The 26,922-nt window shown below is 54.6% G+C and overlaps 1 protein-coding gene across 4 annotated transcripts; it reads right to left on the bottom strand.

The window, feature by feature from the left end:
* Positions 1-1,532: 1,532 nt before the first annotated feature.
* On the bottom strand, positions 1,533-24,801 carry RAB15 (RAB15, member RAS oncogene family). 4 transcript variants are annotated; one of them, XM_061156873.1, is made up of 7 exons: positions 24,686-24,801; positions 7,881-7,941; positions 6,906-6,966; positions 6,352-6,429; positions 5,584-5,673; positions 4,264-4,329; positions 1,533-4,105 (listed from the first exon to the last, which is right to left on the bottom strand). In XM_061156873.1, exons 2-7 carry the CDS (start codon positions 7,925-7,927, stop codon positions 3,947-3,949), a joined length of 501 nt encoding a protein of 166 aa, XP_061012856.1. In that variant the 5' UTR covers positions 7,928-7,941; positions 24,686-24,801; the 3' UTR covers positions 1,533-3,946. The 4 variants fall into 4 exon arrangements, with proteins under 4 accessions (XP_061012856.1, XP_061012853.1, XP_061012854.1 ...); XM_061156870.1 differs by lacking the exon at positions 24,686-24,801 and adding an exon at positions 23,943-24,119; XM_061156871.1 differs by lacking the exon at positions 24,686-24,801 and adding an exon at positions 9,363-9,423.
* Between the last annotated feature and the right edge of the window lie 2,121 nt (positions 24,802-26,922).

Raw genomic sequence — 26,922 nt, 5'->3', positions numbered from 1 at the left:
GCCAGATTCACCTGCATGCCTGGCACTCCCCGAGTACTCTCAGGCCTCTTACTGACTGCCCTTCTGGGACCCTCTCCAGGAAGACCATGCAAATCCTGAGATGAGAGGTAGGGGTGCTCTCTTCCTTAGGTACACGCCATCCCTTTCCTCCAGGACACTTTGCGTCACCCGGGCTCTCACCTCACATGACTGAATAAAATTGAGGAAGCTCTGCTAAGGTTGCTCTTTGTTCCCAACTTTCCCTCAAACTGGCCCACTTTTCAGAAGCTTGTAATTTTGGACATGCACTAACACGGCTTTCCACAAGGACAGTTGTTGTTCTGAAAACTGCACTGGCTTAGTAGGCAGAAAGCCTCGGTCAGTGGCTCCCAACTCTGGCTGCAAATGAGAATTGCAAGTAGAGGTTTTTCTGAATAGAAATGCCAAGCTTTCCCCTCCAGAGATTTCAGTTCCAGTTGGTCCTTTTCAGCTTGACTCTGCCACTGTTCCTTGGGGCCCCTAGGCACTAGTTCCCTTATCTGTTGAACCTGGATAATCACCTTCCTTATCTCACAAAGAAGTGATTGTTCAGATGGAGGAGATAAAGGTTTATGAGTTCTCTGTAAATTGGAAAATACAGATTTAAGATTTTAGGCTACCATTGCCCTGCCTTGCTTTCCTCCTTCCTTCTTGTTTTAGCTTTACCTCCAAACATTCTCTGCCTCTTCCATCAACTCCAAACATTCTCTGCCTCTTTCATCAACTCCAGACCCCAGAGTATGTATGCAACAGACCCCTAGACTCCAGACTGTCTTACTCTCTGGGGGTATCCAAGCATAGTGAAGAAGGGAAGTGAAAGTCACTCAGTCGTGTCTGACTCTTTGCGACCCCATGGACTATACAGTCCAAGGAATTCTCTAGGCCAGAATACTGGAGTGGGCAGCCTTTCCCTTCTCCAGGGGATCTTCCCAACCCAGGGATTGAACCCAGGTCTCCCGCATTGTGGGTGGATTCTTTACCAGCTGAGCCACGAGGTAAGCCCAAGAATACTGGAGTGGGTTGCTTATTGCTTCTCCCAGGGGATCTTCCCGACCCAGGAATTGAACCAGGGTCTCCTGCATTGCAGGCAGATTCTTTACCAACTGAGCTATCAGGGAAGCCCATCCAAGCATAGGGTTAAGATGAACTTCTGAAAGATTACTTAATCCTGCCTCATGCCTTTAGGAAGACCATATTCCATTCCAAGAGATGAGACCCTTCTTGGTTCTTAGATATTCAGCATTTCCCCCACTCCCCGCCCCACCGGTGACAACTCAATCTTATTTCTGCAGTGTGTGTCCACAGCAGAGCAATGGGTGCTCTGCTTGGGCTCCCCTGCAGGTGGCATTAGGAGAGGCGCCAAATGGAAGACGTTTGCTGCCAGCAATGTCCTTCTACTGCTGTTGCTTTAGGGTTCTGGAGCCTCTTCTACCGGCACTGCCCCTTCCCCTGAACCACCAGGGTCCCATGGAGACCCACTCCCGGGACTCACACAGGCAGCTGTGATTGGAAATATTCTTTATTTTGTAAACATCTGTGTTTAAAATAGATGAACCCTGCTCACAATTCCTCTACTGGACCCGAGACACAGCACACGAAAGTTCACCCGTCACAGGAGAAGGTGGGGCTCAGGAATGGGTGTCGGGGCGGCGCTGAGTCTCAAGACGGCAGGTGAAGGCGTGGTCAGGAGTCCACAGGCAGGCGCACCTGCTCAACAGTCTAAGGCCAGGGCCCAGGCCGCCTCTCGTACCTGGTGAGCCTAGCTGCACCCTAAAACCCCAGCGCCCCTCCTGCCCCATACCTCTCCCCAGCAGTGGCCCCGTGGATGCGGCTTCTCAGGCCATAGAGTCTCAACCCCAAGGTTTCCCTTCCAGAACCCCTAGGGCACAGTAAAAATCCAGTCCCTTTCCTGAGGGGGCTAAGAGAGGAAGGCAATGGTGCTCGGCCAGATCTTCAGGGAAGTGGCGACTGACCCACAGGCTGGAGCCAACAGCCAGCATAAACGCCCCCTCCCTCAGGTCCCTGGTAGAGGGCACACCGAGGGCTGGCACTGCCGACCCCCCACCCCAGAGTTGATGCTGCCCATGTCTAGATGTTTGAGGAGTCAAGTCCTCAAGGAAGCATTCTCAGCTGTGGTCGTGACTTCATCCTAGAGAGTTAGCTCTTCACATTTCTCATCAGCCGACAATTATGATTACTCTGGCTTTCTTTTTCCTCCCAACATAGGGACCTGTCCCATGTCCCTACATCCTGAGCTGCCCTCTCCTGATGTGGTATTAAGAATCAGGAGGGAAGGTTTGGCGATTTCATCCCTCACCTTTTTTTCCAGAGGAGTCGGTGGGGCTCTTAATCCTTCACACATGTGTCCTGGACGTTAGTTCTTATTAACAACTGGTGAATGTGCGATGCCTAGTTCTTTGTTTTTGCTCCAGCACCAGCCATGCCTCACAGCTTATGACCGATCCTCCTCCCATCTTGGGAAGGTAGAAGCCCTCCTAGGGCTGCTAACTGACATGTTTCCCCCCTCAAAGGGCCTCCTGACAACTACTCTGGACTGTATGGAGTTAACTTCTTCCTGAAACAAAGGGCCCTGGAGGAGGGAATCCGCTTCCCCCCACCTGTTGCCACGGAGCAGTTGGCAAACCCAAGAGCCTCTGACTCAGGAGCTCAAGGAACAAGATGAGCACTTGATCCTGAAGGCTGAAGGGAGAGCACCACACATTCCTACCCAGGGCTTGCCTGCCTCCTGCCCACGTGCTCCCACCCTTCTCCCACAGACTCTGGGTCTCGGGAGAACCTTAAGAGCCAAAGGCTGGGCTCAACGAAAGACCACCAGCCTGGTTTTGTTCCGTCACCTGCCAGGGGATGGTGGGGAAATGCCCTTCTTACATAAGAAATGGAAGATGGGGCCCAGTAATCCCTGCTACTGCCCAATTCCTCTCTGGTTTGCAAACTGCTATCCCAGCTCTTAACTTATAGGAGCTGGCCCTTCTCTTCCAAACACTCCCCTTCCTGCAGTGTGTGATTGGCCCCAGGGTGGGGAGGCTCTCCTCACCCCTGCAGTGCTCACAGGTCTTGATCCACATCTTTAAATTCAGGAGCCCAGCGGGTACAGGAGGTAGAGAATGGAGGTGACTTTTTAATCCCTGCCACCCCTCATCATTTTTTTTTCTCCTCTGAAGCACCTGTCTCCGAGCTCAGGTCCCCCAGGAGGCAGGTGGGCGGGCAGCCAAGTGCGGGGTAAACTGGGGTAGGAGGGAGGAGAGCCCCGAGGTGGGGACCACCAGTTAGGGCTTTCCTTCCTCCCTCGCTTTCCTTTCTGCCTGGTCACCGGGAGGCAGGCCCGTGGCACAAGAAGGGGCAGGTGGTGGCCGGGGAAGATGGAAACAGCTCCGGGGGCTGCAGGTGGGGCTTCTCCTGGGAGCAGAGCAGGGGGAGTGTGGCCCTGGGCCTGAGTGAGGAGGAAGGGGAAGGCGCTGCCCCAGCAGGGACCTGGACACACAGGCGTGGGGAGGTGAGGGCTTCCATACAAATACAGCTGAGCAGAAGGGACAGAGAGAGAAGTGGGAAGAAGCGAGAAACAGCGGAGAGGAGACCAGACGCGCCGAGAGACAAGGAACCTACAGTGGCCTTGACTCCAGACTCGGGCATCGCCTGGGAGCTCCAGGCAGTGAAGACGTGCTTGTCACACATCGGGGGGCTCGCAGCAGGCCTGTGGCTGGGGACACAGGCTGGCGGGGCCCCCCCAGGTGGAGGGCTGGGGGCGAGGCTGCTCCCCGGGGCCAGGCAGGGGGAGGAGGAGCAGCGGCCAACATGCCGCAGGGTCACCCGAAGGAGAGGGGCAGCAGGGTGAGGCCCAGGCTCCCTTGTGCCCGCAGGCCTCCTGCGGGGAGAGGGGGGTTGTGCGGGGGTGCTCCACGCAGGATGCTCAGCACCAGCAGGTTTTGGAAGAGTTTGCCGGGCCCTCGGGTTTGCCTTCCTCCTCCTCCAGCTCCGCCAAGGCCAACTCGTGGTTAGCACGCGTCCGCAGACCTTCCAGCTCCTTCCTGTGCGCCTGCAGCACCAGCTCCGTCAGGCGCGTGAAGGACTGGGAAAGCAAGCAGCATCGTTAGCCGGGCGTCTCCCCCTCTTCCCCGGCGCCCCTGTGGCTGCCCCCCGCCCCGCCCCCTGCCCAAGCGGGGCTCATCTGCTCTTGGCCCCTCAGCTGCCTCGCCACTCCACTGGACTCAGCCCAGGAGTGCTCACCTCTTTAATGTTGAGGTTGGTGCAGGCACTTGTTTCGTAGAAGTCCATGCCATACTCTCTAGCCAGCTGCAAGAGAAGAACATTCCTGAAAGGGAGTCAGCAAGGGAAGGGAGGTGCCCCGCAGCACCTGGCACATCCTTCTGCCACCACGCTCAGGGCCCTGCTGTGTTGTGACCATTTCTCACGAGATAAGTAGATCACTTATGAGATCATATAAGTAGATCACATATGAGACTGCGAGCTCCAAAGACCAGGCTAAAAGAGATTGGGAGAAGGTGCTCCACCCATGCACCCCCACCCCCACCCAGCTACACACACGTACACATGTGCACATGTACACACCCAACATGCATACATCATGTATCAGAAGACAGAGAGGCCCAAAATGTTGTGGCGAATTAATGAAAAACATGGGCTTGGCGGTCAAACAGACCCAGACTTGAATACCAGTGCTGTCACTTAAGAGCTGGATGACAACTTACTGATGCCCTTTAAGCCTCCCAGCTTTGTCATCAGCTCAAAGGAGATGAGTGTGTCTATTAACCAAGGTTGTGGAAGGATTAAATGCATCTATCTCTAAGCACTTGCTCAGCACAGGGCCACACATACAGCACTCAACAAATATAAATATTCTAGTAGGAGCTAGCTTCTACTTTCAGACTTTTCAATGAACATGTCTTTTTAATTAATATACTAAAAAACAATTTTATTTCCAGGGTTAATGGATGCTATTGACTGAAGAGGAACAGAAAGCTCCTGAGACCCCTCAGAGTAAGTGGGTGACTCTGGCCTCAGTGGCATCCATCGTTCCTCCTGTTCTCTGGGAGCAGGGTCTCCCTCTTTACTCGGACATTCCCTCAGCATCATCCTCCTGCCCTCTCTGCCGCCATGGCTTCTCTGACTATGGGCCCTTCATTCCCGCATTTTCCATCCAACCTCTGTCCAGGTGTCAGGAGGACAGGGAGTGGGTATGGTGGTGGGGGCTGGTGGGTAGGATGAGATGACTATAGAACAAAGCTGCTCCTGGAGCTGCTATAGAGGCAGCAACCTGAAGTCCTTCCTCCTCGTTAACCAGGATGGGCTCTCAGGCAGAGGTAATCCTGCTCTGGGGGCCTTGGAGCTGAGACAGGCCTTTGTTTCAGGATAGACCCAAGTCATTGTCCTCAAAGATGGCAACTCACCAAATGCCTTAGGCCGTTGTGGGAGGTGGGAGGGAGGGGTCCCCGACAGTGATAGAACCCTGGGCCCTACTTCTTAGGACTGGCCCTGTAAGCCCATGGAAAACCCAGGGGTGGATTCAGCCAGCTCACTCTCACTTACCTGCTGCCCTTGTTCTCTTCCCACCTGCCGTTTCTGCTCTTCATCGGCCTTGTTCCCTATAAGTATCTTCTGGACACCTTCTGGTGCGTACTAGGGCCAGAGGAAGGCAGAATCGCCAGTGAGTGCGGCCTTCCTCATCCCACCGCATCTCCCCACCATACAGCCTCCACCATACAGCACACCAGCACCAAAGTTCAGAACCCCAGGGACAGAGTGGGCCAACGGAGTGCAGGCACCAGGCTCCCCCAAGTACCACAGCTGACCCCAGGGGTCCCTGAGAGATGTCATGGGGACCGTCGAAGATAGAAGACACTGGTGCTCCCTTGGGTTGGACAGCTGGAAAGGACCCTGGACTTAAGTCCAACCTCTCACTCTACAGATGAGGAACCGAGGACTCAAGAGTTCCAGGGGCATGCCCAAGGCTCCACAGCTGTGGTGGCAGAGCCAGGACTGGAACCCCAATCTCCCAATTCCACCTGGTCCTGAGATTTCGGGTAGGAAGCTGTGCACAGTGGAGGCTCTGTCCTAACTCGTTTCTGGGGAAGACACAGCCATGGAGGCCTGGCAGGGTACAGAGCATGAGGGCATGGCTGCTGGGGACTCACCCCCGTGTCTTACCCATGGGGGCTGCAGCCAGGGCTGCAGAGGAAGCGGAGAGTTCCTGGTAGTGTCTGCTCGTCAACTCTGACCACCTTAGCCCTTCCCGTGTGGGCATCGCCATGCCCTCCCTCCCCCCACCGCCCCCCCAAGTGAGGCTGCGTGTCCTACCTCGTCCACATCACTGACCCACTTCATGATGTGCTGGTAAGAGCGCTCGCTGCTAATGTCGTAGACTAAAAATATTCCCTGAGAGAGAGGAGGGTGAGATGGGGGAGGCAGACGCACATGGAAACTGCACAGTCAAGGGGCCAGAAGCGGGGGGTGGGGCAGCTTACATGCTGGGTCGCCGTCTCCCCCTTCCCTGCTTAGCATAATGAAGATCCATAAGCACCTAGAAAAATCTCCTCTCAGCCCTCCAAAGCCACTGCTTCCTAGATCACAGAGCTCCCTCAGGCAGGAAGGCACATGGGTCTTTGGCCAGGGGAGGAGGGTGGAAGTTGAGGGTGAGGACCTGCCTGTAGTTGAGTGCCCACAGAGGAACTGATGAATGAATAAATGATCAATAAGTGACCGAAAGACTGCCCTGAGCACCCCCTGCCCCACTCCCCAGGAGGCAATCCAAGGACCCACTTGGGGATCAGTGGCACAAACATCTCAAATGCCCAGAGCCAGCTGTGTGGGTGGCAGCATTCCACCTCTAAACCCTAAGGACAGTGTCTCACCTGGGCCCGTCGATAGTACTGCTTTGTGATGGTCTGATATCTCTCCTGCCCTGCCGTGTCCCTGCAGTAGAAAGGCAGCCCGTCAGAAAGGCAGGGACTGTGGAAGCTGGTGGGGAGGGGAGGAACAGGAGCTGGGAGACCCTGTGCCTTTGCCGGAGAAACTGGAGAGCTGCAGGCTGAAAAATCAGTGGAGCTTTGGTGCCCAGGTAGATCCAAACGTACCTGACTCTAAAGCAGAGAGGACTGGTCATAGGTGCTGACGGGGCTTGTGGGGCCTTGTCAACTATACCTGCACCAGGAGCCACAACCATACCTGGGCCTTAGAGAACAGTCTCTAGGATCTGGCCACTGTGGCCAGACTGGTGGAATGGCGCCACCTCCAGTCCCTCCGGAACTCTGAAGGCAAAGCCCATACCGCTCTGAAACTGGAAGGCTGCTCCCAACGCTGCAAAGGCCGTGCTTCCAAGAGCACCAGGCTAGAGTCACAGCGGCCCCCTGTGGCTACTTGGGGAACTGCACTGTGCTGTGGTGAGGCACTCTCAGGCAAGGATGGGGCATAGCTCTCCCTCTTTCTAATGCTACTGCAGTGCAGTGCAGCGGGGGGCTTGGCCCCAACACAGAAGCTTTATTCGAAGACAAACCCACAGTGCTTAGTTTGCCAATTCCTTCTAATTCTTGCTTTTTGGTGACTTGTGGTCAGTCCCATAAAGTTTCTCAAGAAAGAGAGGCGATGGACTTCCCTGGTGGTCCAGTGGTTAAGACTCTGTGCTTTCACTGCCAAGAGCCTGAGTTCAATCCCTGGTCAGGGAACTAAGATGAGAGATTAAGGCTCATGGGAGCAGGAGAGGGGCTCTGAGACTCCTGCATCTTCCCATCAAAGAGGTGGCCAGTTTCTCCAGATGAAGCCCTGGGGTTGTGCACACGGCAGCAGCAGCTTGCGTACAGCCCTGGGGCCTCTCCTCCCACCCAACTCACCAAATCTGTATCCGCACTTTGATGCCATCTACCTCTATGGTCTTCATCTTAAAGTCAACACCTGGGGAAAGGAAGCAAGCAAGGACGTTAGCAAGGGTACCTGCTGAGACCTGAGGTGTGGCCCAGGGCACTCATACCTGGAGGTTCTCCTTTTGGTTTAATTTGGCAGAAAGATGGCAAGAGGGAAAGGCCTTCTTGAACCAAAAACAGACCCTGGGGAGTGTCCAGGGCCTTGAATGGTGCTTCCCTTCCTACCTGAGCTTTGAGTTGCTAGGACTAAAGGGTCTGAGACTCACAGCAGGTCGGAATCCACTCCATCGCTATCTTACGTCGCCCCAAAGCATGTCTAACTCTACCCCCATGAGAAGTCTTCCTGTCTCTGCTTCTGCACAGAACCACCTGTATTCCTGCAACTCTGTTCCCTAGGAACAGTAGTTTACCTCATGCGCCTGGGTTGTTTCTCTCTCTGCCTTATTAGCAGCCAGGAGGGGTTACAGTGCCGTCATGAATGTGGAAAAGGCAGAGATTGTGGCAAAAGAGGACTTTCGCCCCATGGTGTGTATGAAGCCGCCGGCAACTAGCAAAGGCCCGCCAAGGAGATGGCCCAGGGCATGTGTTGTTGACTAGGCCTGGCCACCACAAGAGGCACTGTGGTTTACCAGAAGGAGCATGGGCTTGAACGTCAGGGCAGCACTTGAATCCTGACTCTGACCACATAATTCATAGCCAGGACCCTGGGCATCTTGCTTCTCTGAGCCTCCATTTCCTCGTCAGTAAAATGGGGACATTACCGGTCATTTCAGAGGGTCACTGAGAAGACCAAATGACATGCTGTGCCTGGCACCTGGTGGCCATTCCCTCGGTCACAGCTGTCACCAGGCCGAGTTCAGCCCTGGTGCACACAGGTGCTCCTGGGTGACCGCCAGTGACCGTGTGAAGAGGCAGTGGCACAGCACGTCATTGGGGAGGGAGGGACACACAGACAGGGTTCTCATCTGCCCAGGGGCTTGAGGAGCTAAGCTGCCGCGAGACACAGGAAACATAAGGGGTCTAGCAAACCAGCCCAGGGAGGAAATATATCCGGGGATTTTTGCGACCGAAGTCAGCGCCACCAGCAGCACGCAGGCGTCAGTCTGGTGACAGCAGAGATGGGGCACCTCTGCCCAGCCCTGCTCGTGCCAGGTAAGGTGGCTAAGCTGCAGTCTTCGTGCACTCCCTGGAGACAAGTCAAGAATGGGCACCACTAACCAGCGTTCGGGGGGGAACAGGGTGAAGGCAGACTTCTGGGCCACAGTCCCTGGGCTTTACAGCACAGCCCCCAAAGTGCTGAAATCCCCAGCGCCACTCCAGCTCGGTATGAATACTCCCCCGCTTATCCAGTTCAGCATCAAGACCAAGCATCATTTAATTAAAAAGGAGGAAAAGACTCAGACTGGACAACATGAACTAAATCAAGTTGGTCGGACATGAATCATTTTTCACCTGCCCAAGCTGATTCATATCTTTTGAGCTGTACTTTTCCGAATATGCGACATCCGGCAGCCATTCTTCGGAGGGTGCCCAGAAAGTAGAAAAGCAGAGGGAGAAGGAAGGAGAGGGGGCCCCTGGCCTTGGGGTGGGGGGACTGTGCAGAAGTGTGCTCACCCACTCCCTAAACAAACAGTTGTCAAGACTTTGCTTCTCTGCAACACCTGGCATGGAAAGGAATCAAGAAACCTTTGCTCTTTCCTGGTACAGTGCCATCTTCCTAGGAGAATAGGTGATGCTGTTTACTTTATAAAAAACCTGGCTCATCCTTTTATCAGCTCAGTCCAAGGACAGTGCCTTTCACAAGTGGTCACACAGGTGGGGCTGCTGAGAGAGAGGGGTCTATTTCCTTCATTCTACAAACTTCTATAGGAACTTTATGCCCTGGGCAGTGCTAGGTGCATACAGAGTGGCCAAGAAGACAGATGGCCCCTGCCCCTACAGTTTATTGGGAAAGGAAACAAAGGCCCCGGGAGGTGAGATAAGGAGTCCAAGGTCGGCCCCGCAAGTAGCCGAGGCCTGTTTGAGGGCAGGGCCCTTGTACTGTCTCTCGGGGAAACGAGAGGAGAGCTGTGTGTTACCCAGGCGGAGGGGTCTTACCTACGCTTTTCTGTTTCTCTCTGGAAAAACGGAAAAGCACTCAGCCAGGGGAAGTGCCCCCAGAGCCGGGGAGCTTCCCCCTGAGACCGAAGGCAGGTCTGAGGAGAAGCAGGGCTGACAAGACAGGGAGCCACCCTGGGAGTGAGCGCTGGGCTTGGCCTCCTTCTCCCCTCTTCCCTCGCTTCTCAGCCGTGTGGCCAGGGAGCAAGTCTGTGGAATTCTGGGGGCTCACAGCACCCTCCACTCCCCACCATTTTGCAACCAAGGCCCTCCTGACCAGCCATCAAACCTGTAACACCTCTGAGAAGTTTAAAAAAAAAAATCAGCTCTTCCCCTGCACAAGGGATGAAACAGTCTAAGCCTTCTGAGGGGTTTCCTCTCCCACCCACTCACCTCCTTCTTAAATGGAAAAAGGAACAGCCCAGAGATCTTCCAGTGGGACCTGCTCCTCTATGCTGTTCCCCCACCGCCTGTACCTTCCACCACGTCCACCTCCAGTCAGCCCTAGTGCCCTATGCCCGTCTGCGGCCCCTTCCTTGTCCCCGTGTGGCTGCTGGCTTTTTCCACCGCTGAGCACTGCTGGGCAGAGTCAAAATGCAGGCCTTGTTCAGTCACCCAGGAAACCGTGCCTTCCCACCTCAGCCAGCCCTCGCTGCTGCTCAGAAGCTGTTTATTCGAGGTGGTTCACCCACCACATTCCTCACAGCCGCTGTCCTTCATGCTGAAGGGCTCAGCCCCGGTCCACCCCTTCTCCCCTCCCCTATCGCTGAAAGCGTCCAAGAGAACACCTTGTCCACTGACTTACGGGCGAAGTGACCGCTGCCTGATGAAGCTTTTGCTCTGAGGCCCACATCATCTCCTCAGGCTGTCCTGCCGTCCCCACCTTCCCTGGGTGGGGGTGTCCTCTATCCTCCGAGTCTCACCTCTCAGCTGTCCTCAGCCCCTCTGGGTGCACACCCCAACAGCTTCACCTGTGTCGCATCTCCAGCCTCTCCTGGGAGAAGACAAGAGTCTTCATCCGCCTCCACCCCCAGAGTGTTTTCACTCTGGCTCCTCTAAGGCTTCTCAAGCTTTAAAGTTTATGCAAATCACGTGGGGACCCTGTTGAAATGCAGATTCTGATTCAGTCGGTGTGAGATGTGACCGAAATGCTGCACAAACCTCACGGTGAGTAAGAAAGATATTACTGGCCCACGGATCACACTTTTGACAGCAGGCTTCTCAGGATGGTGGTTCTCAAAGTGTGGTCCCCGGACCTGCAGTATCAGAACCAGCATCAGCCAGGGCTTGTTAGAAATGCCAGTTCCTCAGATCTCCAGCATCCAAAGCTCTGGGCAGGGGTGGATAGGAATCTGTGGTTTAACAAGCTCTCCAGGTGATTCTAGTACATGCTGAGTGAAGACTGAGGATTCCATCTGAAGTAAGCTTTGCATGGGAAGCACTTCCTTTGCCGCAAGGGAGGCAGCATAGGAATTCTGATTCTCAAGATGTACTCTGCAGATACCTAGCTTTAGAATCACCTGAAGTGATTTTTTTTTTTAAAACAAAATGACACTAGTGGGTAGCATGAGATGTTACGGAAAAATCTGAGTGAACTTTGTGGCCAACCCAATACTTTGACTTTCCTAGACCTAATGAATCAGAATTTGAGAGCAAGGGCCTGAAACTTGTATTTTTAACAGGACTATGAGTGATTTTATTTTTTAAATTATTTATTTAGTGGCCGTGTTGGGTCTTAGTTACAGCATGTGGGATCTTTCATTGTGGCATGCAGGCTTCTCTCTAGTTGAGGCACACCAACTTAGTTGTTCTGTGGCATGTGGGATCTTGGTTCCCTGACCAAGGATCAAACCTGTGTCCCCTGCATTGGAGGGCAGATTCTTAAACATGGACCACCAGGGAAATCCCTGGGTGATTTTTAGATAGAGGAAAGTCTGAGGGTTCTAATTTAGTGGAAAAGCTATGCTCGGCACTAGAGTCAGAAAGACCTGGGTCTGAATCATGTTTCTGGCACTTGCTATGTGACTTTGAGGAACTTTCAACTTCTCTGAGCCTCAGTTTGTTTGTCTGCAGAAAGCAGAGACATCACTTTACCAACAAAGGTCCATACAGTCAAAGCGGTTAAATTTTTCCAGTAGTCATGTACAGATGTGAGAGTTGGACCATAAAGAAGGCTGTGCGCTGAAGAACTGATGCTTTTGAACTGTGGTGTTGGAGAAGACTCTTGAGAGTTCCTTGGACCGCAAGGAGATCCAACCAGTCAATCTTAAAGAAAACCAACCCTGAATATTCACTGGAAGGACTGATGCTAAAGTTGAAACTCCAATACTTTGGCCGCCTGATGCAAAGAGCTGACTCACTGGAAAGATTGAAGGCAGGAGGAGAAGGGGACAACAGAGGATGAGATGGTTGGATGGCATCACCGACTCAATGGACCTGTGTTTGAGCAAGCTCCAGGAGATAGAGAAGGACAGGGAAGCCTGACATGCTGCAGTCCATGGGCTTGCAAAGAGTCGGACACAACTGAGCGACTGAACAACAGCAAGAATGAGACTACCACTGGCCTCCTAAGGGTTGGTGTAGGATATAAATTAGATAATATATGTGCACCTCCTAGTAGATAGAAGATAGTTCCCTTTGCTAAATAAAGGTTCCTGGGGAGGAGCCAGAAAAACAAACCCAGAACACCTTGTCAGGAGAGACAGCACAGTCCAGTCTCTTGCTACGCCTCTACCTTTGCTTGTCTGGCAGCACCAGTATCACTGGGGAGCCTGTTAGAAGCCTGGCCAGTCTTCTGGGCCCCCCAGACCTACTACACTTAAGGCACACTAATGCTTGAGAACCACTCTCTAGCCCATCTCCAGGCAGAACCACACGCACGGCTCACGATACTGCTAAGCATTACAGCACAGCCCCTGGCTGGAGGACCCAGAGGCCTTGGTTCTCATGCCAGCCCTACAGAGGAGGCAGGGCGGGGATTGCCACCGCGGGGTGCTGAGAAGCCAAGTAACTTGCTCCTGTTCCCACATCCTGTGGCCGAGCCAGAGCTGCAAACCAGCCGCTTAAGACCAGCCCAGGCCACCTCCCTGGACCAGCGGCTTCCCCACCCTCCGAGCTGTGGAATCTCACTGCCTTTCTGTCTCAGCCCCACCTTCCCCACACCTGTTTTGTATTACGAGGTGTCTAGCAGTGAGGCAGTGGGCACACGTGGAGCAAGCCCACTGTAACCTATTTTCAAGGAACCCCTTGCTCTTCGAGAGTTCGTGATTCCATTAAGCCCAGAGGCACCGCCCTGGACAGGGCCACTCAGTGTTTCCTCAAGCGGGCTGACATTCCTTCCCGGGCATAGGGGACACTCGGGTGTGAAGGAACCAGCAGCTCCCTCCACACAGAGTGGGCAGAGGTTCTTGGAGACCGTGGGGTCCAGGGAGAAGAAAGTCAAGAAGATGAGGTTGTCTCCCACCCAAGGGTCCAAAGCATGACAAGCAGCTGACTGTCTCCTCCCGGAACTTCAGATCCGTCAATCGTGGTGTCTGCCACACCCAGTATCCCGTTCTGGGTGGAACTGCACAGCCTGAAGTCTCCACTCGGGGAAGCAGGGCTGGCTGCAGCATGTTCTTTGTGGAGAAGCAGCTCCTGCCTGGACCAATGTGGACGTCTGACCCCAAAGAGGGCCATCAATGGGCTTGCCAGTGACCCACAGCATGACCTGGCCGACGGGCAGGGGAGCTAGCTTAGCCGACCAGCACGGCGCCTTCCGGGTGGTGCAGAGGGGACCAGCCAGCTGGCACCGAGAGGAGCAGGAGGCAGACAGATGTGCGGCGTAGGTCCCAGCACGGCCACCCGTCCATGCCGGGCTCCAGGTCTCAGCCAGTGGGTGTGCTTACAGGACAGCCCCCTCTCCTTAGAGCACATCTCAGGATGCCAGAAGAGCCTCAGCCTGTGCTTGCCGATGGCTCCTCTAGGCTGGCGGTCTTCTCAGCTGCAGGCCCGGGAACGGACAATGTACCCCGCTCCTCACCATCTCCCCCTTCTGGTCTTCCAGCCCCCACTAGATGCACAGTACCTATGAGGCAGGGGAAAAAGTTTGTATTGGACAAAATTCTGTGTCTGTTTTCGAAATCTCCACCTCCACCCCAGCTCGGTGCCAGGCAGAGAGTAGCAATCCATTGGCAGCATCCCCCTGCCCCAGAGAGTGGAAGGAGGGATGGGTGCCCATGGCTCAAGAGCAGGGGCGTGTGTCCTGCTGTCTGAACACCTCGCAGTCAGCGACAAGAAAACACCTCAGTGAAGTGACAATGCCAGGTCCTGACGCACCTGTGATGGTGCCCTCACCACCCTGGTGGCCTCTGGCCCCTCCCGGGTCCTGGGTGTGGGCTCACCCCTTCAGCAGCAACTGCAGAGCCTGCCAAGCCCCACCTGAGCCCTGGAGCACAGTCACAGCGCTGCCGTCAGAGGACTGGGGGCCCTGCTCTGGGTACTGGGGCTCGGAACAGAGGGACCAGGCGGGGGCATGGCGCTGGCACTGCCCCTGCTCCTAAGACAAGCTTAGGGGCTTACTGCCAGCCCAGTCTAGCAGCAGAGGGCCTGTGAAAACCAGGGAAAGGAGGGGACAGGGGACATCCAGGGGACCGGCACTCCTTGTCCTTGTCTGCCTCCAGAGAAAGCCCTGGAAAGCACAGGAGTTTGCAGCTCAAGAAACAGACTGGCGAGGCCATTAAGAACACAACTGTGGGGCCAGAGTTTGGTTCCAATCCTGCCGTTACCACTAATTACCTCTGTGGTCTTGGGAAAGCTACTCAGCTTCTCTCTGCCTCAGTTTCCCCACCTGTAAAATGGGGATGACATTCCCTGTTGTCAGAGGATTTCTGTGAGGATTATGAGATAAGCTATGAAACCCACAACAGAGCCTGGCACATCGAGTTTTATTAAATGTTAGTTGAGAAAGCTATCAGTGTCCTATGCAGGGGATGAGATTAGGGTCCCAGATTGGGGAATAGAAAGAGCCCTAGAAAGTTGGAAGGGGCTCGTGTTGGGACAAGGAAGGAGAGAGGTGCAAAAAGGGGAGGCAGCCACACTAAGCCGCAGCGTTTCAACAAAAAGTGAAAATGCTGCCCACCGTGGGAGCCAGATGGCCCCCAGAGTCTGGCTACAACCTGAAGTCCAGCAAAGTTAGCTGTGCCTGTCGGCAGGCCAGCACCTCATGTGTTAATGTCAGGTGCCAGCTTGCCTGCCCGCCCGGTGCCACGGGCGTCAGGTGGAAACAGGGTTTTTCTGTGCCAAATGCTATCATCGTGATCAACCGCAGCCCAGAGGCCCAGCAGCCTGGGGACCTGAGCCTTCTCCTCAGCAATGCGACGCCACCACAGGAATCACTTAATACACCTGAAACCCAAGGCAGACATCCAATCCCTGGAGCCGTGGTGGCTCCAGTTACAAAGCTCAAGTCCCAGGAAGGCCCCCAGCCCCGTCCCCTGCAGGAAACCAGCATGTGCTGGGCGCATGGTGCTCCCGGGGGACGGGGCAGGAGGTCACCCTGAGAAACCCCAACGCCGTCTGGAGGGAAGGGCAGACCCTGTGGGGCTGTGGCTTTCTGACGTTGCCACCCAAACAAGGCACCAGAGTGATGCCCTTCCCTCAGCAAGAGAGCAAAGTATAACACCATGTCCCTGCCAGCTGAGGGACAAATGAGGGGAAGAACAAGGAAAGGCGGAAGACGAGGGACAGCTGAGACAAAGCTTGAGAGAAAGTTCCAGACAGAGGCTCAGGCCACACAACGGGCCTCACACCAGTTGGGTTCAGGGCAGGGGAGAGCGTTCTCTGCCCCAAACCTGCCACTCGCTGCATCCCCCTTCCTCTCTCCCTTCTGTCTGGGGACTTCCAGCCTCCCTGTCTGTGGGGCTGCACACCACTGACTTTCCCTTATCCAGATCTGGAATGACTGTCCCTCATGCTGGGGAAAAGGTGTCCCCAGGCTCTCTGAGAAAGGGCATCAGGCCGCATTTGAACCATCGCACTCTGGGAGGGATTGGAAGCAGGGCCTCTGGCAGAGTCCTGATCCTCTAACTCCCAAGGCTGTGATTCAACCTGAGATCAAAGGCCGTAGTTCACCCGTCCACCCACAAGACAGACTGGTGATGTCAGAACAACATTCTCTCTTTTCTAAGACACAATCAGATGCAGTGCACGTGATGATACGGGCAACAACTCTGGAGGCTACTTTTTTCACATCAGATCTTGAGACTCTCTGGAGATGCAGGAACCCAAGGGCTGTTACCACACAGAAGGGTTTCCCAGTCAAACATGAACTCCCGTGATGCTGGGAGGAATGCGTGCCCCAGTGCCTGAGCCCAGGGAGCTCCTACTCCAGAATCCTGGAGGGCCACTTCAGTAGCCTGGCTAAGTTGCTGGGCATTGTCTGACACCAGCAGTGACCCTGAGCAACAGGCAATACTGACCTTAGTCTAAGACACTGACCTCTCAAGTGTGCATTCACCAGAGAGGACCCCATTCACACAGGGACCACGGGAGCTGCCTTCGTGCTCCCTGCTATGTCTGAGCCTCTCCTGTGGCATGTATCTGAGCAGAGAACTTACTGGAAACTGTTCACCACTTACAGAACTCTCCCCATCTTCTCACAATCCCAAACACATAAGTACGGAGTGAGTTTCTCCGTACTTTGGGGTCTGTGAGTCCCCAAAAAAATCAATACCACTTGCAGCTTCCCTCTAGGGAAGTCCTCTAGGAAATGTATGCATTCATTCATTCATTCATTCATAGCAAACTGTTATTGTTAGTTCATCTACCAGGAACTAAAAAGCCAGGGGACACAGCCTTGAATAACACAGAAATATCCTTGTCTTCAGTGGGCTTCTATTGCAGTGGGGAAGACAGATAACAAATAGGGAAACCAGTCATTCCAGAGTGAGACGTGTTGGGGCAAAAGCAGAATTGTGGAGTAGAGGGTGAGGACACCCAGGTGTGACCTGCTTTAGGCTGGCTGGTCAGAGAAGACCTTTGAAAAGAGGTGACACCTGAGCTGAGGATGGAATGACAAGAAGGCACCAGACGGGAGAAGGTCTGAAGGATCAGGGCCCCAGGCAGGGAAGGTGGCAAATATCCCTCAGGCTGGAACACATTTCAGTCAAACTCAAAGTTCCTCAGAAGAGGAAAAATACAGGGGCCACATCATTCTGTTCTGTGTTATAAAGAGGGAAAGCTCAGCAAGGGGGCTCCTGGGGACCCACCCTCATCACGCACATGTGCGCACACACCTTCGTGTACACAGGAACTCATCTGGAGGCTCTAACTGAAGGACGCACTGAGAAACCCCTCAAATGCTGGCAAGGCCCACTTGGAGACTCCTCGCGCCCACTTTATGATGAGATTTCTACCCGAAAGGCTCATGGGTGTACAGTGCCCCATTCCTGTGCAGAGTGGGTGTGCAGGAAACATCGGTCCCCTTGCTCTCCCCACTGTTGCATGCACAGACCCCCATAGGGCCTCCAGGCAATGTGCCGTGCACTCCAGCCAACCCCATCCTGCCCCACTCTCACATGACCTGGGCCTTGCTCTGGAAGCTGACTGCTGAGTGGTCGGTGGGTACTGCTGAGGCAGCCAAGGTCTGCCAGGCTTCGGACCACCCACTCCTCCACCCTCTGCCAAGCCTCTTCCCGGTTGGGCCTGTCAATGTGACCCAGAAGCAGAAGGCAAAGCAGGGAGGAAACAAGGGCCTGGAGCCTCAGGAGCAAACATCTCAGAGGGGACTGGGCCTCTAGACATGTCTGCCCACTCACAGAGCCCGCAAAGCAGGCTCCCTGCCAGGATCTAGTTGACAAAGCCATGACCAGCTGCTACCCGCTGGGCCGGCCAGACAGAAAAGCAGCAGCCCCAAGTCATGAGGTGTTCTCCACACACCTTTCCTCCACCCCTCATCCTTTTGGGAACCCTGCTCAGTTCAGAGGCCTCACTCAAATGTCACTTCTTTTGTGAAGCCTTCACCAACCAACGCAGGGGGAATATATCACTCCTCTGTGATTCCAAAGCATTCTGATATTGCTTTTGCACAATATCCTGGTTGTCTGTCCGGATGTCTGACTCCTCAACAGCACTGTGAGCTCCCAGAGGCCAGCATCTTTTTCACTCTATATTCTCATGGCCTGGCAGAAGGCAGACCCTCAGTATACATGTGTATGTGTGTTAGTTGCTCAGTCGTATCCACCTCTGCGACCCCATAGACTGTAGCCCTCCAGGCTCCTCTGTCCGTGGAGTTCTTCAGGCAGGGATACTGGAGTGGGTAGCCATTCCCTCCTCCAGGAGATCTTCCCGACCAAGGGATCGAAGCCGGGTCTCCTGCATTGCAGGCAGATTCTTTACTGTCTGAGCCACCAGGGATGTCCACTCAGTAATATATTATTCAACAAAATTGAGTAAGTAAAAGAAAAAAATAAAAAAGAATACGTAGGTGAGTGAGGGAATAAATGAGTGAATGAATGAAGTCACTACGTTCTAGGAGAAAAGATGAGTGGAGAGAAAATTTTAATCAGAGAAGAGGGATCAGGGAATGACCCATATTTTATAGCCAACTGTTGGCCCTCTCTGTGGAACAGGGGGCTCCAGTCACCGAGTTCTCCATAAATATGTTCTCAGAATAGCAACATGAGGGCACCACTCAGATCTCAATTTCAGAGGTGCCCCCAGCCAGACTCCTCAATCATGGCCCCTGACAGTCCCCCAGATTCATCTAACAGCAGAGACACAACTGGCCCTCCAGCCCGGAGCACTCAGAGCAGGTGAGGGAAGCACGTTGTCTCCCCACCTTGGCTCACAGGAGAGAGGCTCTGCTTGGCACCTTTGGAGGGCCTTCTGGGGTGAGCAGGGGCACATCCAGTGCAGTTTGGGGCAAGTGGAGGAGAGGAGATGGTTCACGTTGGGGTCACCTGCGTGTAAGACGTGAGTCATCACTTCTCTCAGGCCTCAGTTTTCCTAGTAATAAAATAGGGCCGATGATTCATTCTTTCCTCCTCAGTGGGAGGAATTAAGTGTCCAGGAAGCTCTGTGATCCGCTTGACAAAGCACATTGCCCAGGGCACAACAGCCAAGGAGAGGTCAGAGCCCTGTGCAGAAAACTGGCAGTTTTACAGGGAAACAGGCACAAATATTAGATTACAGCAGAAGGCACTCTGAGAAGAGCTGGCAATCAGGGTGGAAGGGTAATGGCCAACTATCGATTTGGATGTTATAAAGCTCATCACCCAGCTGTCTGGGAAGCAGGCAGGAGGAGAGGGGGAGGAAGGCGGCACCGGGGCACTCGAAGCCGTGGGTGAATCTGCAGAGCTATGCAGGTTGGCACAGGTGCATAGAGCAGCCGAAAAGAGGGTTTTCCAGCCGCGCTCGGGGATCACGTCCTTGGGGGAGGGGGGTGTGCAGCAGGGCCAGGGAGCCCAGCAACACGTGGCTGGCTGAGGTCAGAGCCTTAAGGCGGAGCCGCCCTGTCTCCTAAGGTCACCTCTCGCCCCACTCCTCCACCTCTGCATGTCCTCACAAACTCACTCTTCATTCTCAGCCCCTGGCTCTGCCAGGGCAAGCGGGGAACTGGCACCAAAACTGTAATAAAACCCAGAGCCTATGCATGTGCTCCCCTGTGTTGTTCACTGGTGTCTCCCCAGCTCCTTGCCTGGCTCCTGGCTTGGAGTGGTGGGTGCTCCGTAGATAGTGCCTGAATGACCAAACGCATGAGTGATGGACAGGAGGGCCTCAGAGCACGTATCGTTCATCTCCAACGTTCTTGTGAACTAGGAATGATCATAATAACACAATGAGGACAGCTGCCATTTTTTCTGAGAGCTCTGCCAAGTGCTTTGTATCTGTTAGCCCCTGTAATCTTCACAAGCATTAAAGCAGAGTTTGTTACTATCTCCAATTTACAGATGTGGAAATTAACGACAGAGACGTTAACTGTCTGTAAGGCCATGGCGAATCTCAGGCATGTGCTCTTTTTGTTCGACTCATCTTCTCCCCTCCCCTTCTTCAGGGTCTGGGGGAGCTGGGGGGCACAGAGACCCTCCTGACCCTCCCAGAGTTCACATAGCACGTATACACAGTGCCTTACAGTCTGGGGGCCCAGAGACCCCAGGACTGCGGTGCCCAAGCATCAGCCCCCATGTTTGTTAGGCCATTCGACAGCAGGCTCAGGTCTCTCCCTGCTGGTCCTTCCCCAGCCCACTCGCCCCTCTTCAGTTAGCCACAAGCCCTTGCCCCAGGCAGAGAGAGAACAGAACTTCCTGAGAAAGATGATATGGCATCAGCAAAGCCCGCCAAGGAACCAGGCCCGAAGCCACAGCCATTCAACCAGTCAAACTGGAAAATCATAGGCCAAAGCCTCCTACAAGCCCAGTAGGTGGCCTTTAAGACAAAACAGTCTCAAGACCAGGTGACAGGTCTACTCAGGGAAGACCAAGGATTGGAGGGAGAATGCCAACTCATGGGCCATCCCTACAGTTTGCATGCGTGGCTGACATGTGGTCGCCACGCAGAAAGGAAGTCAAAGGTCCCCGCACGGAGATGTCCACTGGGACGGGACATTGTCTCCCTGCTGGGCAGGCAGTGCCAGCCACACGAGGCCTCTCGGAAGGGGCCAGGTCGATGGATGTGAACTACTCCCCAGTTCTGGAGGGAAGCAAGAACAGGTGACTGTGTGGGGCTCCAGAATAAGGTGTGGGCGCCAGAGGATGAGCTGAGAGGGCCCGATGTGCCCGGATACTACCACTGGTCTCCCGGCCAACATCCTAATTGCCACCTTCTTCCTGTCATCCCCCTACTCAGAAACCCTCGACACCGTTGCAAAGGGGCTCAGCCAGCTCCTCAGCCAGGCCTGCTGTGCCCCCTACCCTTCTTCCTTCACCAGTGTGACATTTATGGAGAGCGTGCCCGGCGCTGTACTAGGACGATGAAAACAACGAGGAATGAGGTTTGGTCTGACCCTCAAGGCACCTGAACTATCGTTTGGGAGACAGAGAGATAAACAGAGGAATGTTCTTACTCCTTCCCTCTCTTCTGTTCCAGCCAGACTGCCCAGAGCTCCGTGAACACCCACTGAATTCCCACCTCTGTCATCTCTGCTCCTGTCACTCCATCTGCTCCTTCCCTTGCAGGAGGAACTGAGAAGCAGCCCACACTGCAAGGCCTCGCTCCAGCCTCCCCTTCCCACTGAGCCTTCCTGCCGCTTCCCATTCACCCGGCCTCCTCTCCTTCCGCGACCTCCTCCATCGAGCACTTCAGGGAGCATCAGCACTTATGCATGGGCCCCTCACCATTCACGGGCTGCCTCAGGCAAGCCTTCCAGGGTTATCGAGCTGCTGGTGATACCTTCATTACCAGTAACGATAAGGACTGTCATCCCTCCCCTACATTTGAAGAATGCTTCACCACATGCTCTCAGATAGATTCTCTCCCTGTGGCCAAGGCTCTTTTTTGGCCTGTGTTGCTTCCCCAGCTGGATCACAGGCTTCTGTGGGCAGGCAAAGGTGGACTGCAGTCTGTCTCTAACACACCTGGCACTGTACTTTGTGGTGAATGCTTAATGAATTGGTTTAACAGGTGAAGAAATGGTAGGGAACAGCGTGGCACTGACTGCCTGCCTCTGCATCGGCCCCCTTCCAGGTCAGCAGAGCTGCATGGGAAAGAAATGCCAGCTCAGGGCCACCTACCCACCTGCGGACTGGAAAGAGGCGGGGCGGTCAGTGCCTCTGCCTACCTGGGAGGTCTCCTCGTCACCCCCTGCAGGCTCTTCTCTGGAATGTCACATGCTCTTACAGTAAGTGACCTCAACAGTGAATCACAAATCGACATGGTCCAAGAATCTGAACTCCGTCTTGGCAGTAACTGGAGAATTGCCCCCATTTTCCCTATTCACAGAAACAGCCCTGGGAAAGGCACCGAGAACAATGTCCACGAGGGTAAGAGAATGTGTCTTAGACAAGGAGCAGCTTGAGAGAGGTGACGCCGGGCTTTGTTCATCTGAGAATCTTCAGGTTGCAGTGTTGAGCCTAGTTACAGATTTTTTTTTTTGGGGGGGAAGGGGGATAGATAAACTAATGAATAGGACTTGGTAGTACCCATCCTTGTGGCTCCTTGATTTGTCTCCTGGCAATCTCCCTGGTGACCTTTCTGTATCACAGAAGGGAAAGCTTTTCTTGACCATCCAACTTTTCCCCTAGGTTCTTAGTTACAGCTGAAAAACATGACCAAGATAACGCAAAATCACAAAACCAACAGTAAGCTTTAAACAAGAAAGCATTCAAGAAACCCTCAGCTGCTGCAACCCATCCTCACATCCCATCTGGTTCCTCAGCCACGCCCAGGCATTTCCCCAACATCTCCTCTCCCCCGCGCCTTGCCCAGAGGCCTGTAGCCCTCCCTTGGCCTGCAGACCCTTTCCATTCCCAAGATGTCTCTCATTCAAACAGCAGCCCAGCCCAAGCTCCTGGACATCCAAGGAGCTAGGCTTACAGCTCCCCTGAGGAACATGAGTGCACCTGTCCCGGACCCTGAGTCCCTTGAGGATAATGAAGCAAAGAGAGAAGGAGACCCTAGGAGCTCCTCGATGATGACAACAGTAGTAATCACCAGCCTTTTCCAGGTTCGGTGTCTGGCTCTGTTCTAAGCGCTTTTACAATCGTCATCTCATCTAATCTTTACAGCATCTGGAGAGGCAGGAATGCGTTATCCTTCCCATTCTACAGATGAGAAAGTTACGTGATATTCAAGGTCGCCCTGCCCCAAAGTGAGGTTCCCAGGTCTGTCTGACAACAAAGACTGCCTCTGAACCATGGGGCTTTGTTCTTCCTGGCTCTACCTGCCTCCTCTTCTCTCTTGGCAAGGAGTGGGTGTGGGGAGGAAGGGTGGAAGTCTCAAGTGGAAGTGGAGTGTGGGGCCCTTCCTGACGGGAGAAGGACCTGGGCAGTGCTGAGGCCACTCCAGGGCGTCATCAGAGAACCTGCTAGATATGGGTGAAACGCCCTCAACTCAGGCCTCTCAGAGGAGGCGGCCACTCAGGACCCAAGAGCGAAAGGCGGCTCAGAGGGGAGGCCACCCACTCCCTCCCAGAATGAGTGATTCCATAACAGCCCTGTCCAGCATATGCCCCAAGGCCTCCTCCCCTCTAAGCACAGGCTCGGGCACTGGAGAGCAGAGATGTATTCTGAACCCCGCCTGCCTTCTGAGCCCCTGGCCTGGCGAGTAACCCTCCTGGTCCTCATCCCTCTCAGCCTCCTTCAAAAAAAAAACGCCTCCACTGATGTTTTTCTGGAGCTGTAGAGCCATGCCTCGTTCCCCCCGCGCACGGGCTCTCAGCTTACCTACGCCCTCCTCCAGGTGTTTCCCACCTTGTGGCTTACTTTCACAGCTGCACCCTGTCAATTCAATCCCTTTGGCCCCTCCCTTCCTCCTCTCTTCCCCGCTTTGGCTCCACACTGGGTCACCCCTGAACTGAGGGGTACCCAGTGCCTCGGCTCCCCCTACTCTGAACCCCTCGCCCTGAGCACAAGCTGTCCTTCCCCTCCCCCTCTGCACCTGGGGGTGTGGGGTGTCATATCGGTGGCTATGATTCTCCACTGCCCCACCTTGGGGTACCCAGGCCTAGGCCACCCCATTCTCTCGGCTTCTGCGGGGAAGCGCCCCAGCCTGAGGCCCGAGCGCCTACCCTAGTCACCGACAGCAGTAGGCGGCCTGTTACCTCCAGGAATCCAGGCTTAAATCCCCAGCGGGCGGTCCCGCACCCCGGGGTTCATCCCCGCGCCCTCGCCCCTGGCGCCCCCGCCTCTAGCCGGAGGGGCGGACCCTTGCTCCCGGGATGGAGAAGGCGCACCGCCGCCCGGACAGGTGGAGGCGGCGGCGGCGGAGAGGGCGGCGCGCCCCCCGGCCAGCGCCCCTTACCGATGGTGGAGATGTGCGAGGAGTGGAACTCGTTGTCGGTGAAGCGGCAGAGCAGGCAGGTCTTGCCCACCCCAGAGTCCCCGATGAGGAGCAGCCGGAACAGCACATCGTACTGCTTCGCCATGGCTGGGCCGGAGAGGGCCGGGGGCTGCGGGCGGCGGGCTCAGCCCTGCTCCGCCGGGGCCATCGCGGCGCGCGCCCGCCCGGCCGAGAACGGCGCCGGCGGCGAGAAGGGAGCGGGGCTGGCCCCGCCGCCTGGCCGCCGCTGGCTCGGTGCTGGGAAGCGTGTGCGGCGGGAGCGCGGTGGGCGGAGAGAGCCGGCCCCCGCCCACCCCTTCCCCTGCGCCGCCGCCGCCGCCGCCGGGGGAAGCGGCGGGGAGCGCGCGCCGGGGAGGCGACCCCTCGGCGGGGGCGAGAGCGAGGCCGGTGCGCGCTCCGCGCCCCCAGGGTGCGCTGCCCTGGCAGGGGCCCGACCCCCTCCCGCCCGCTTTGGGCGGGGATCCGAGACTCAGGGGTGAGGGGGTTGGGGAACGTGTTTGTTTTCCTGTAGACCTTCCGAGTGGACTGGGAGGCTGGGATGCTGGGATGAGCTACCCAGCCCACCTCCACCAAACTCTTCACTTGTCCCCCAATCCCATCCCGAACCTGGCTCTGAAAGCTCCGCCCTAGCCAAGCGCCCGCCCTCCGCGGAAGCTTACCGGGCCCGGGGAGAGGGACCGACAGGGACAGTGGTTAGTCCTCACCTGGGCTCACCCCGGGTCGGAAGGCCTTGGTCTGGGTCTGGATTAAAGCGCCCGTCTTCCCTTAGAAGTCGCGGCCTCCAGAAACCCTGGAGAGTATTGCTAGAATTCTCCCTCTCTGCCATCTGGCTTCTCCATAACCTTGCGTGACTGTGTCCTCCCTCCAATCTCTCCCTCCCCCACTAATCCCAGCTTTTCTTTAAACGGGGGAAATGTCTGCTGACCTTCACCAGGCTGAAAAGACAGCGGATCATAAAAACACTTCCAAATGCACAATCCTTCGGAAGTGTTGTGCAGGCAAGGCTCTGTTTTGAGTCTAAGCTGCTTAGGGTCGGTGCTCAGGATGCCAATATATTATTTCAACCCACTAAGTATTTCTGCTGGTGCACACCAATGGCTCCAAAGAATGAATGGACCTCTGTTCAAGACCCAATTTACTACCACTGAATGTGTTAGCACCAGAGAGAGGCAAATAAATGCTCTCTGGAGTCTAGAAAATGGCCTATTCCTGAGAATAAGTACAAAGGGAGAACACATCTAGCCCATTAGATCTTTAAAAAGTGATGCAAAAGTGGGTGTGTTTGACTGTTTTCAGGCTGAGTATTGGATGGGCATGTGTTTTTCAGTAGTAGGTCAAGGAAAGCAGTAAGTTCATCTACTTGGCTTGAAGAGCTATATTTCAGGCAAAGGGTATAAATTAACAAAGAGGGAAAAAGTCCTGAACTGACAGTTACTTAGATGGCATTAAAAGCCAAGGAAACCTATTTTGCCGAACCCTCTAAGATGTCCAGGTGTGATTCTCGTCACTGGCTTTACATTGGCTTTCAAGTACATGCCGTGGGCTCTGGAGTTGGGCCCGCTTGGGTTCAAGTCCTAGCTCTTCCCCTCACCAGCTGTGCAGTCTTGAGCATGTTATTGAACCCCAGGACTCAGTAAATGCTGAGGGATGGAAATCACTCTTCTTTGATTTCCCTGTGCATATGTTGTGTGTTTTTGTTAGTCACTCAATCTTATTTGACTATTTGCTACCCCATGTATCCTGCCAGGCTCCTCTGTGCATGGGATTCTCTAGGCAAGAATACTGGAGTGGGTTGTCATTCCCTTTTCCAGAGGATCTTCCTGACCCAGGGATTGAACCGGAGTCTACCGCATTGCAGTCAGATTCTTGACTGTCTGAGCCACCACGTAGGTGGTAAGCATATCCCACAGATGGTCAGGGATGTTTTCAAGGCACTCCCATCGTCCTGCTGTGATTTTCACCCATACCACCACACATGGCGAGGGGGGAAAGGTTCGGCTCAGCCTGGCCCCCTCTGGGCACTGCAGCTGGCCTCCCGTCAATGGATGGGCACTGGAATAGTCAGTACTTCCACAGACCTCCTTACTGGGACGTTAGTGGCTCTCTGCTTGCTTCTGTTAGGGGAACGGGAAGGAAAATGAAACCTGAGGTAAGTTCCTTGTCCAAGAAGAAACTTCGCTTTGAAGGAAATGGCTTTGCATAGGTTAAGACAGGCAAGGGAGTGCGGCTTCTTAAACAAATCCAGGGAAATGAATGCCCAGACTCATAAAAAAATAGAAGAGATTTCATCATACTAGGCTGACCTCAAATTTGGTAGCTTACATTTCTTTTTTAAAAAAGCAGAATCAATAGTGGAATAGTCTAGAAACCTAAACTTCTAGCTCACCTATTTTCAGAGCTGTCACAGAAAGAGCTCTATTTTCTGTGTGTGTGTGGACACATGGGCATGCGCCCTTGTGCACACACTCTGAGGTGGAAGAGCTGAGATTTGGGAGCAGTGTTAGCAAAAGAACCACAAAACTAGTGAAGACAACAAAGCCTGCTTCAACCATGGTCTTTGTAAAGAAAATACTTAATTCTCCCCTTACCGCAATCACTCAGTGGGACATTTTGACATCCTCTCCAGGAGAGGTCAGTTTGGACTGGGGCAGTCTTTAGTAGAGCTGGGCGACATTCGAGGAATAACCTGTTTCTCCTGCAAAGAGCCTCCAAGAATCAGTCTCTCAAGTACATTGAACTGATTCTTTTACCAGGGAGACAAGTGCCTTCCCCACTCCCTGCCACCTCCACCCCAGCCACATTGAGCATGCTCTGTGTTTAAACAGCCAGAAAGGGCACCGCCGTGGGATCTGTTGTAACAGCAGCTGAATTAACTGGAGAAATGAGCCAACAGGCAGCCTGCTGCCGAGACTCAACTAACACACGTGGGCCGTGGGACTCC

The sequence above is a fragment of the Dama dama genome, chromosome 12 (genome assembly GCF_033118175.1).
Source record: "Dama dama isolate Ldn47 chromosome 12, ASM3311817v1, whole genome shotgun sequence".
NCBI classification, from domain to species: Eukaryota; Metazoa; Chordata; class Mammalia; order Artiodactyla; family Cervidae; genus Dama; species Dama dama.
This window is presented reverse-complemented; position numbering and strand designations above follow the sequence as displayed.

Excerpts from the sequence above, each read along its gene's own strand:
- RAB15 (XM_061156870.1), bottom strand. The coding sequence starts at position 24,066 with ATGGCGAAGCAGTACGATGTGCTGTTCCGGCTGCTCCTCATCGGGGAC. Across the intron at positions 6,967-7,880 it reads AAAGTGCGGATACAGATTTG|GGACACGGCAGGGCAGGAGA; the intron begins GTGAGTTGGGTG and ends TTTCTACTGCAG. Across the intron at positions 4,106-4,263 it reads CCAACCTCAACATTAAAGAG|TCCTTCACGCGCCTGACGGA; the intron begins GTGAGCACTCCT and ends TTGCTTTCCCAG.